Below are 12,669 nucleotides of genomic sequence, written 5' to 3'. Positions count from 1 at the left end.
CGATAAATGGCGGCCTGTTCCCATAGTGGGAACAGAGCCTTAAGGAATTTTCTATCTGGTTACTTTTTACATATTAAGTATTTGCTGTTGTGACTTTATCCCATCTGCCAAGAATTATATCATAAAGGGGTTTTCCCATGAAGCAAAGTAGTTAAAATCAGGACTCTTGCTCCTGGCACCCCATTTTCTCCCTGTTCCCCTCTTGCTTTATTATTGTCATGCACAGTATTTTGTGTTATTGTATGCACTTTTTGCACTGGTAGCATTTATTTTTTCTTGTGCTTATTGGTATACCTTTTGTATTTGGTTATTGTTGGTTGATACCCTACCTGGTATCTCCATGGTGTAGTATATTTTTTAAGTGTTTTTAAATTGGGTACATTTATCATGTATAGTAACGTACCTGTTCTAATAAAGTACCTTTATCTGTAGTATAAAAAAGTTTCAGTGTGCTGTGCTATTTTGCCTCTGTGGCATATTTCTTTTGGTGTTTTTTGATGTTAATACATATATATGCTGGAAGTTTAGCACTCGAATACATTATTGGGCTTTGCATGTCCTATATGCTTTCTAGTATAGATTTGTAATTTACTTCTATTTAAAGAATATCCAGTCTTCCAGTACTTATCAGCTGCTCTATGTCCTGCAGGAAGTGGTGCTTTCTTTTCAGTCTAAGTGTTCTCTGTTGACATCTCTGTCCGAGACAGGATATGTTCAGAGCAGTTTCTGTCTCGGGCAGAGATGTCAGCAGAGAGCACTGTGTAAGACTGAAAAGAAAACACCATTTCCTGCAGGACATACAGCAGCCGATAAGTATGGGAGGACTTGAAATATTTAAGTAAATTACTAATCTTTAGCTTTCTGAAACCAGTTGATTTGAAAGATTTTCATGGAGTAACCCTTTAAATCAGAAAACCCTAATTAAGTCTTAGAAAATGGGCAAGAAATAGAATTATAATTGAAAAAGTAGCACAGCTGTGGTTTAGCTTCACCAATGTACTTGTACTAATAGTCATGTTTTGGTTTGTAAGTTCCCGTCGTTCATGCCTCACCTCCAGTAGTCTCAAGAAGTACAGCACGATTAAGAGGGGAACCAGAGGAGGTTGAAAAAGTGAGACCATATTTCCCTGAGACCTGGATTTGGAAACTTGTTCCTCTGGGGTAAGTTGGTTTAAAACAAATCCATAAAAAAAAATTCCCTAACTTACAAGATAATGATATCAGCAAAGGAACAATGAAGTAAAACAATTCCAATCACCAAAAAGTTTTTAAGGACATTGATAGAAAATGTACGTTATCTTCCTGTCTATGGGATTCCGGCCGGAGCGTATACACGTGGTACACTCTGGCCGGGATCCCTAGCGGTGCCGCAAACAACTGCCGCAAACCCTGTCAGTGCACACTGTGGAGCAAGCGGTGTCAGACGCTCGCTCCATAGCATGCAGTGGAGAGTTCTGACGCGGTCGTGCATGGATGCGCCCGCATCAGAACTCTGCGGCTGCAAAGATCATCAGGCCGTACATCAGGCAGTACTGGCTGGGATGATCCTTTCAGAGACCGGCCGTTCCGTGACCCGGCAGGGTCACGGAACGGCCGGTCTCATACGTTGTGTGAACATAGCCCTTAAACAGCATATTAAATAAAGGTAATAATAAACACCTATAGGGCTATGTTTACATACAGTAAAGTACAAGCCAAATACGACAGTAAAATAGGTTTAAAACGCTGCTGTATTTTGAATCTAATATTGTGCTATATTAAAATCTTTGGAAAATCTTGCCTCGGGGATAGTATTAAGGGCACTGTTTTCAGAAATGTCCATGTTTCTTGGATAGCTATACACGTGAACACATACTAGGTAAGCTGTCATTAAGTGAATTATCGCAACCCACCGGTCTCATATACTGTACATGCACTGACAATAATAATGCACAGAAAAGAAGTTGTTGGAATCGAATTACACTTTCTATGTGTCAATGTAAGGCTATGTTCACACAATGTCCATAAAAAGAAAAAGGCGTCAGCTTTTTGTTTTATAAAGACATCTGTTGTTGCATCATTTTAAGTGACTTCAATAAAATGCATTGAAGTCTATGGAATAACTGACATCTTTTTCACACAGTGTATTAAATAACGCCCGCCTAAAAATGTCCATCATTCAATACAATGTGCGAAAAAGACGTCCATTATTCCATAGACTTTGATGCATTTTGTTGAAGTCACTTAAAATAATGCAACAATGGGTGTCTTTTTTAAAACAAAAAAAGATGCCTTTTTCCTTTTTTGGACGATGTGTGAACATAGCCTAATGATGATATATATAGGTTACTGCAATATTAGAATAAAAGTAGTCATCTTCCAGCACTCAGGAGAGGGAAAAAAACCCTGTAGAAGAAACCTAAAGGGAACCATGGCCACATGATATTGCCACAGTAACACCAAATTCTCTTCTGTACAGAGAATCAGGCAAAACAGAACTCAACTATCAAGCTCCAGATACAATCACTGATTGGAACGCAGGAGCCATATGTATGGGACCCACTGGAATTGGCATTTCTCCTCCATCATCTCTACGAGTTTTCCAGCCGTTCTTTGTAGATCTCACCCTCCCGTACTCTGTTATTAGAGGAGAGTCATTTACCCTCAAAGCTTCAGTCTTTAACTACCTGAAACAATGTATAAAGGTAATGAAAGTGATACTCCCACATTTCTTGTACAGCGTCTCTGTCACATAGAAACAAAGGTTGAGAACTCTCTTAGCTAGGACAATTGCCTTTGGCACTGAAAGGCAAATGTAGTATGTAGTGTGCTATGAAGTATATACTGTATATATTTACCAAAGGCATCGGCATCCTATACAATAGACAGTCACAGGTTTTCTTTAAGTATGTATTTTCTTCTAGTTACAGGATATGCCATAAATATCCAATAACTGACAGTCCAACCCGTTTGCCATTTCCAGGCTCATGCTCCATGCTTTGTGTGAGTGGGTGTGTGTGGTCTTCTCTTTCCAAATCTATTGGAGTTATCGAAAGAACTGAGAGGTGCTTGATTGACTTTCCTATAACTACTATAGGGTTTTATTGATGCATAAATGCATATGGTGAAAATATCTAGTAATTTTTTTAATGTTTTTATAGGTAAAAACCACCGTGGAGACCCCTGATGAGCTAGAAGAGAAGCCTTGTGCTGACTGTCAGTATAGCAGTTGTATCTGTGTAGACGAGAGCAAAACCTTCTACTGGAACCTGAAAGCCTCAAAACTAGGTAATAAAGGCATAAAGCCCATTTTTAATATTTGTGTTTGGGAAAATTGTAGAATATTCTAATCTTTATTCTGTTTGGAAAATATCCCATAGTTTTGTTGAAATTCTGGAAATTTTATCCTGTGAATATTGATTGTTAATTTTTGGTTTTATAATCATTTTCACAGTTTTTTTAGATTCCATATTCTCAGAGGTATAATAATGATAATTAACCCTATTTCTACACAAATCTAACACTGGAAGTTTAAAGGCGTATTTGAAAATAAAATAGCGTGTCCCCTATCCACAGGATGGGGGACAAGTAAGAGATCCTGGGGGTCTGAACTCCGAAACCCCCAGCGATCTCCGTATCACTCACAGCTCCTTTGCTTTGAATAGAGCTGTTAATTCCTATGTTGCCGTCCGAAAGAGCCAGGTGCTGTACTCGGCTCTCTTTATTTTTGGTGAGCTACTGGTGTTGGTTAGCTCAGCCAAAGGTGTTAGTTGTCATTACGCCATTGCTAGTCCAGCACACAAGTGTGATGTTGATACCTGCTTTTTAAATATGGCTGGCTGTGTTCCCCAAATGGTCAGTTACCTGCCGAGTTGTTGTGGGTCTCTTGGGCCCTTGTCACAACAGTCCTGAGTGGCAACTGACTCACCCGGACTGTCTTTACCGCCACCCACAGAAGGGGGACAAATAACCCAAGGTGTGCAGTGGTGTGTGTGTATAGGTGCGGGTGCGTATGGAGAAGTCCCATGCGTTAGTATAAAAAATACAACAACTTTATTGTAAAGCTTTTCAGAGTAACAGTACACAATTTCACAAAAAATAACCCTTGACACACACTTGAGTGCTTGACCATAGTGCTCAAGGGAGGTGCTTGAGAGAATTAAAAGAGGTAGTTGCAGTAGTGCTTGTGAAGAGTAGAGGAGAGGAGTTTGCCAGAGGAGCCCTAACCCAGTGTAGCCTTGTACTCTGACGGAACCTTTAGTAGATATCGTTAGTGAAGTGATACTTATGATACCTGCGGCTCTATTCAAAACAAAGGAGCCACTGGCCAATATGGAGATCGTCAGGGGTGCGGAGCTTGGACCCTCCGCAATCTCACACTTGTCACCTGTCCTGTGTATAGGGCACAAGTTATGGAACACCCCTTTAGGCCAAGTTCACACAACGTATATTTTCATTAAACAGCGGCCACTGTTGCAGGCTTGCAACAATGGTCATTATTTAATTACAGCGGACAATCGCATTGAAGTCTATGGAATCCGGTCCGGAATGTATACACACATTATATACTCCGGGCTGGGATTCCATGTGGCCACAGAAAAAATTGGCTTGTCAATTTTGTGCAGCCACTATTCATTAAATAGCGACCGCAAGAAACTGACTGTGTAGACAATGTAAACTAAGGCTTCGGCTGCATTTTACATTGTCTGCTATAGCTAATTGGAAAGTGGGCACACCTAAATGTGCCCATATTCCAATTCTAAAGAATTGATGTTCCAGCAGTACCGGCTGGGATAAACTTCAGACAGTGGCCGTTCTGTGACATGGTGTGTCACAGAACGGCCGTTGTCTTAAAACATGTTATCTTAAAGCATGGCCTTAAGATACACAGGTGCAATGCAGCAATAAAAAAAAATTAAACTACAGTGAGAACAGATAATAAGCAAAGACTTCACAACTCTATAGTCCTTTCTTATACAAGATGTTCAGTGTGCTTAACCCCTTAGCGTCCCATGACGTACCTGGTACGTCATGGTGACGCGAGGAGAGTTCAGAGAGGGGTCTGAACGGCGCCGCTCCCGGCTGTGATCTGCATCCGGGGAGCACCTCTATTCACGTCGGCTAATTAAGCATCTAAATGCAGCTGTCAAACCTAACAGCTGCATTTAGATGATTAGCTCTGTGCATCCCTGGTGTCTAGTGGGACAGATCACCCGCCACCCCCCCCCCACCCGCGTGATGCGATCGCGGGGGGGGGGGGGGGAGATCCGTGCTTCTGGCCGGGCCGGAACCCAGCATCGCAATGACACTAATCCCGGCTCGGCAATACATTGCTATGGCCTGCAGCAGATTTGATCGATCTTTGCTGTGGATATACACAGCATTGATCTCTATGAGTGCTGTGTATATACAAGCCCCCCAGGGGGACTTCTAGTTAAAGTAAAAAAAAAAGTAAAAATGTTTTTTTATTAATAAAAAAAAAATCACATCCCCTAATAAAAGTCCAAATCACCCCCCTTTTCACATTTTATAAATATAAATAAACAAATAAAAAAACATGTTATCACCGTGTGCGTAATCACCCGAACTATTAATTAATCACGTTCCTGATCTCGCACGGTAAACGGTGTAAGCGCAAAAAAATTCATTCGCATCAAATCCAGAAATTTAATAAAAAGCGATCAAAAAGTCGCATATGCGCAATCAAGGTACCGATAGAAAGTAAACATCATGGCACAGCCCCATAGACCAAAGGATAAAAGCGTTATAAGCCTGGGAATAGAGCGATTTTAAGGAACATATATTTTAACAATGGTTTGAATTTTTTAAAAGCCATCACATAAAATAAAAGTTATACATGTTACATATCATTGTAATTGTAACAACTTGAGGAACAAATATAACAAGTCAGTTTTACCCCAGGGTGAACAGCGTAAACACGAAACTCCCTGAAATGAAAACAAATTCCTTTTTTTTTTTTTTTCAATTTGACAGCTAAAATTATTTTTTTTCCGGTTTCGCAGCATATTTTATGGGAAAATAAAGTCTGTCATTGCAAAGTACAATTGGTATCACAAAAAATAAGGGCTCATGTTGGTGTCTAGGTGAAACAATACACGCGCTATGGCCTTTTAAACATAAAGTGGAAAAAGCAAAAGCGCAAAAATGAAAATTGGCTTTGACCTTAAGGGGTTAAAAAATCCCAGATGTTTTTCTCAGAATCAGCCAGAGGATGTGGCAATGAATTATACTCCCAGAACAGCAGAGAGCAATAGAAACACTCTTCTATTGTATGTCTATGAAACACTCATAGACTTACATTAGGAAAGTGACTTCTGATCTACAAACAGTCCCCAGTTTGGATCGGATAGTCTCATGTGGAGGCAACGGGGACCAGGCATGGCACTATATTGGACAAATGGAGCGATCGAGCTGCGTGAGGATGAGAGCAACTGTTTACCCTCACCAACTTTACGCTATTAGGCTATGTTCACACAACGTATAGAGACCAGCCGTTCCGTGACCCGGCCGGGATGATCCAGGCCGAGACCGGGCGTTCCGTGACCCGGACGGTCTCTATACGTAAGTACCGGCCGGATGATCTTTTGGCCACAGGGTTCTGATGAGGGGCATCAGCACGTGCCTGCATCAGAGCCTCCCATAGCACACAGTGAACACACTGACACAGTTTCCTACATTGCGGCCGCAGAAAACTGACATGTCAGTTATTTGCGGCCCCGTGCAGGATCCCGGCCTGAGCGCATACGATGTGTATACGCTCTGGCCGGGATCCCATAGAACAATAGGCATTGTTCACCCGTACAAAGTGTGGCCGTACTTTTACGTAGTGTGAACATAGCCTTAAGATTGTCAATTAAGTCTCTTTAAACCGGTCAGAATTTTTTTTCCCAGTTTAGTTGCTAAGTTTGAGTAAATTGACTATGAATTCTGTTGAATCCCTTCACAGGAGAGCTGAATATCACAGTCAAGACAGAAGCTGTGGACACAAAAGAATTCTGTGGAAATGAGATACCAATTGTCCCTAAGCAAGGGAGAAGTGACACCATTGTGAAGACGCTGCTTGTTCAGGTGAGGGGGCAGTATATAAAATTCATGGTTGGTCCATGGCTAGCACCCTGCTGTCACCAAACTAGTAGTTAGAAAACAGGGGCTTATTTGCTGTACCTAAACAGAAATACTGTATTGTCTGTATACCCACTAAGTATTGCAGAGCTTACAGACCCAATTTTCATTGGCTTTCATTTCTATAAATGATTATTTCTTGCTTTTTTTTTTTTATTTATTTTTGCTTTTATATGTATTGATCTTTTTAGCCTGGCGGTATCCTGGAAGAAAAATCACACAGCTCTCTGATCTGCAATAAAGAAGGAGGTAAGAGAAGTCCTAATATTATATAGGAGATGAGTAGAGATGAGCGAACCGGGTTCGAGTCAATCCGAACCCGAACGTTCGGTATTTGATTAGCGGTGGCTGCTGAACTTGGATAAAGCTCTGAGGTTGTCTGGAAAACATGTATACAGACAATGACTACAGTATATCCATGTTTTCCACATAGCCTTAGGGCTTTATCCAACTTCAGCAGCCACCGCTAATCAAATGCCGAAATTTCGGGTTCGGATCCACTCGAGCATGCTCCAGGTTCGCTCGTCTCTAGAGATAAGGTTTATGGTATTACACTTATATTATTATTATTATTATTATTATTATTATTATTGTCATCTTTTAATTCTGAATAATTCCTTTAATATTATATTCCAGACCAACCTAAGACAGAAGAAATATCCCTTAAGGTTCCTGAAAATGTTCTAGAGGATTCTGCAAGAGCTCATATAACAGTTTTGGGTAAGATCTCTGATTCCTGATCCACATGGACTAGGTGTATGGTATGCCCCTATGACTGATATCTGCCTGAAATGATATATTATAGTATTTTAGCATCTTGTGTCAAATCTACCAATGTTATTGTTTTTTGGGGGTGCTTTGGAGCATGACGGGGAGTACGCTCTTTTGAGTACATTTCTTGATAATCAGCAAATATCTTGCTTTTTAGTTTTTAGGGTATAAATGGTAGGGGGTATAGGATTAATGCTTACTGTCCTTGAGGTCTATGCTAGTAGAGGGGATAAGGACATAGTATATTGGTCAATGTAACCTTTTTTGATGACCAAGGGAAGTGGTTATGTATAAATATCAATTTCCTTGTAGTAGTGCAGGAGTAATGACTGGTGGCCACTAGGGGCCTCATAGCCCTCTATAAGGTCAGGTTCACACCATGTAAAAACAATGGGCGTATTTCATAACAATGGCCAATGTTGTGCAAATAACGGCCATTGTTTGTAGAACAACAACGTTGTTATAAAATATAGCCGTTGTGTTTACATAGTGTGAACATAGCCTAAAGTTAAACCTGATGTGCTCACTATACTATTATTGCTGTATATAAAAGAGGTTATTACCTTACAGGAGATCTCATGGGCACGGCTATGCAAAATCTTGATTGTCTCCTGAAAATGCCGCATGGTTGTGGGGAACAGAACATGGTATTGTTTGCACCTAATATGTTTGTGCTTCAGTATCTGGAGAAATCTCATCAACTGAACCCGGACATCCAGAGCAAAGCCAAGAAGTTCCTGGAGAGCGGTAAGAAATTTTGTGGTGATTTCTTTATTTTTTCCAGCACAAATATTATTTTCTTAATATTTTATTTTCTTGCATTTAAAAAGTTTTTCAGGTATGTTGCTGAGGTGTTTCCCAAATTACAAAGGAGTGGTTTTACAAGGAGACTGAACAGATGTTAGATTGTAAATGTGTAAGAGGGATAACCCTGATTCACCCATCCTTACAGTATATGTGGTGCACCCGGGGCTGTATTATCAGCTGCTGCTGCCCTAGGCACTAGACCTGAAGACACCCCATCTTGGGGAGCGGGGGGCGTGATTTCGGCCACATGCATTTCTCTACATGTAGGAATATAGTCTGAATTGCGCTTTTCATGGCTTTTAACGGCTTGAAACATAATCAAATTTCCACATTGAGGCTGGGTTCACACTACGTATATTTCAGTCAGTATTGTGGTCCTCATATTGCGACCAAAACCAGGAGTGGATTAAAAACACTGAAAGGTTCTGTTCACACAATGGTGAAATTGAGTGGATGGCCGCCATATAACAGTAAATAACGGCCATTATTTCAATATAACAGCCGTTGTTTTAAAATAACAGCAAATATTTGCCATTAAATGGCGGCCATCCACTCAATTTCAACATTGTGTGAACAGAGCCTGTGTTTTCAATCCACTCCTGGTTTTGGTTGCAATATGAGGACCACAATACTGACTGAAATATACTTAGTGTGAACCCAGCCTGAATCATCAATGATTAGAGCATTCTGTGACTGGATAACCAGTCCTTAACAATTCCACCAAACACACCCACCCCCCAACCCCCCTTGAAAAGACACCAGATTTACTGGCAAGTCTGAATAGGGGGTGGGAGACTAAAAAAAATAAAGAAGTTGTTTATTTAACCCTGCTCGCTAGTGCTGCCCCCCTGCAAGGTGCCTAGTGGTAAATACGGCCTTAGATGCACCCCCCATTATAGCTCCTGTGGGATTGTCCCTATGTACCTCTATGGTTTTCATGGTTTCGATCACTGTGCATGGTGGTGCTGTCAAATTGTGCCATTGTCTCTGGGTACTGGAAAAACAAATTCTGGTCCCCATTTTATAAGAGTTCAGCATCAGTGCAGACCCAATATGTGGCCACTGGGCATTGCATTGAGATGTTGCTGCATCTATAGTTGGACATATGAGCTGAGGCCTTGAGGAAGCAGAAGAGACTACTGCTATGACTGGGTGTAAACCAAAAATACCTGTTGAGTGTATGCAGTGTGGCAGACCTGATAACAGCTGGGGCAAGAAGGTGGGCTTAATAAAAGTCTTAAAGGGGTACTCCACTCAAACATAACTGTTAATATGTTGCTGCCCATGGTGAGACTAACAATTCCTTTCATACGTGTTATTATCTATTCAGACTTCTTCTCCCAGTTCTGAGCGGCTGCTTTCTGCTTAAGACACAAAAAACTGTGTGTGAGTTTTTCTCTTTAGCTCTCCTTCCTCCCTTCCGAGATGGCTGATGTAAACAAAGCCTGGTCGGCTTTATCTGCAATTTTATAGCTTTTTGTAGCTCTCACACAGCTTTTTGTGTCTTCAACAGAAAGCAGCAGCTCAAAACTGAGGGAAGGAGACTGAATAGATAATAACAAGTGTGCAATGAATTGTTAGTCTCACCACGGGCAGCAACATATGAAAACTTATGTTTAAATACAATAACTTTCATTGGTAAGGACATTGGTACGGACTCCTAAAGACATTGGTGGCCACTGTCTGATTAAGAAGAATTTAGTTTCAGAGAACAATTTTCCCTGCTCCGCATTACCAGCTTTACCTTCTCTGCATTTAGGGCAGTTATCAGTCTCTCTGATATTCTTGAAGTCTTGCCGGGGAATAATGTAACCTATTCTGTATCTTAAATTGCTACAAACAGTGATTCTTATTTATAGAAGAGCAAATGTTATTATTTCTTTTTACAGTGAAACATAACTGTGCATTTAATATGTGTATAAACTCCATTAATGGGTCGCACTGCCTCATAGGGATAGTTGCAATGTTTTAGGGCAAGTGCCCTTGTGTCTAAAATTGTATCACCATCTGCCAAACCGCTTTCATCCTATATAGCAGTTATCTTATGTTTAGGACTCCATGTATTCCAGTATTGATAGTATTGTTTCACATTTGGTTCATACAGGGTATCAGCGTCAGCTTACATACAAGCATGATGATGGATCATACAGCGCCTTTGGAAAGAGAGACAAAGAAGGAAACACATGGTTAGTGGATTTCTCTTACTTATGTGTGCGGGACCGCTGCAGTGAGAGCGGTCCCAGAAACATAAGTGGGTCCGGAGGTAATGAGAGGCAGCTGTAATCCAGCAGCTGCTTCTCATTAACCCCTTAAACGCTGCGATCTATAGCGATTATGGCGTTTAAGGTACTCAGCGACAGAACAAGATTCTATCACTGAGTGATTGGGGGTCCAGCATATACCAATGGGCAGGGTAAGCCTCTTACCTCCGTCCTGTCGAATCGGCGATCTGTGCAGAGTCTGCTCTCAGGCAGGCTCTATGCATAGATCGCCGATAACACTGATCTATGCTATGCTATGGCATAGCATAGATCAGTACATGCAATCTAATGATTGCATGTTTTACAGTGAACAAAAGCGTAAAAAAGTGTTTAAAGTATTAAAAAAAACTTTATAAACCCCCTCCCAATAAAAGTTTAAAATACCCCTTGCCCATTATAAAAAATTTAAAAAAAATAAATAAATAAACATATTACATATCGTAGTGTGTGAAATTGTCCAATCTATTAAAATATAACATTATTGTTCCAGCACGGTGAATGGTGTAAACGAGGGGGGGGGAGTGACGCACCAAGATTGCTGATTTTAATAAATTATATATCAGGAAAAAAAATTATAAAAAGCGATCAAAATTTTTCTGTTACACCAATATGATATTAATAAAAACTAGAGATCATGGCACAAGAAATGACACCCAACCAGCCCTGTAGGTGGAAAAACAAAAGTGCTATGGCTCTTAGAGGGAGAGGACAAACACTGCATTTATTTGAGCCAGACATCTGGGCATCGAAGGGCTCTTGAAGGGGTTAAGTATGTTTAACTTACAGAGGTTTTCTGTAATTCAGAATAAATTGTTCCTGAGCAGAAGGAATAATGTATTGAAAATAGAAAACTGGTCTTCCTGGAGATAGATAGTGAATCTTGGGGAATGGTTAATATAAAAAGAATAAATCAGTATTCAACAATTTTTATTATAAATCTATCTTATTTCTGCAGGTTGACTGGATTTGTAGTGAAATCGTTCAGCAAAGCCCGACCTTATATCTTCATAGATGACACACAACTGAACCACTCCTTCTCATGGCTGAAGAATAACCAGCAGGACACCGGATGTTTCCGCAGTGTGGGGAGGCTTTTCAATAATGCCATGAAGGTGCTTTAAATATAAAGTATCAGTGCTATAAGGATGTAACAATTATTATAAATAATAATAATAATAATAATAGACTATACTGATATGTAAAACAGTAATAGAATGTACACAAATGTTTTCAAAGCGTAAAAATAAAGCTCTTAAAAGACAACATAAAAGGGCCTTTGACATTGGCCCCTAAGTGATCTGCTAGATCGGCACTTGTTTACTGAGCTATTACACAAGCCTACTATTGGGCAGCTAGGGCTGCAAAGACATAGTTAGCGATGTCCGTGCAGCCCTTGCATTTAGTGTAACATAATAAAGTATTAACTTAGTATTAACTTGTCCTCAGAGGCCTTCCCCGGTGTCTGCATCTCTGCCTTCTGTTCTGATCTTTGCACTGATAGGTCACAGCCGCTCAGCCAATTATTGGCCAAGAAAGGCCGCAGGCTTTTAGACAATCACTGGCCGAGACAGGCCAAGGCCAGTGATTGACTGAGCAGCCAGCAGCCTGTCTCGGCCAGTGGTTGGCTAAACCTGCCACGGCCCGTCCAGAACAGAAGGCAGAGCAGCTCAGAGGACACCTGGGAACATGGTAACATAAGTTAATATTT

General features: G+C 40.6%; 1 protein-coding gene across 3 annotated transcripts in view; it reads left to right on the top strand.

Moving 5' to 3' along the window:
* Positions 1-12,669, top strand: part of LOC138799208 (alpha-2-macroglobulin-like) — a 49,336-nt gene that overhangs the window by 27,490 nt on the left and 9,177 nt on the right. For 2 of the 3 annotated variants that reach the window (XM_069980093.1, XM_069980091.1), the window contains exons 18-26: positions 1,032-1,161; positions 2,459-2,684; positions 3,141-3,267; positions 6,947-7,068; positions 7,314-7,371; positions 7,759-7,842; positions 8,464-8,640; positions 10,805-10,886; positions 11,917-12,073. In XM_069980093.1, coding sequence (XP_069836194.1) covers positions 1,032-1,161; positions 2,459-2,684; positions 3,141-3,267; positions 6,947-7,068; positions 7,314-7,371; positions 7,759-7,842; positions 8,464-8,640; positions 10,805-10,886; positions 11,917-12,073 — 1,163 coding nt within the window. The remainder of the gene's footprint in view (positions 1-1,031; positions 1,162-2,458; positions 2,685-3,140; positions 3,268-6,946; positions 7,069-7,313; positions 7,372-7,758; positions 7,843-8,463; positions 8,641-10,804; positions 10,887-11,916; positions 12,074-12,669) is intronic. The other variant, XM_069980092.1, reaches the window with a different exon arrangement.

This window comes from Dendropsophus ebraccatus, chromosome 8 (assembly GCF_027789765.1).
Source record: "Dendropsophus ebraccatus isolate aDenEbr1 chromosome 8, aDenEbr1.pat, whole genome shotgun sequence".
NCBI classification, from domain to species: domain Eukaryota; kingdom Metazoa; phylum Chordata; class Amphibia; order Anura; family Hylidae; genus Dendropsophus; species Dendropsophus ebraccatus.
This window is presented reverse-complemented; position numbering and strand designations above follow the sequence as displayed.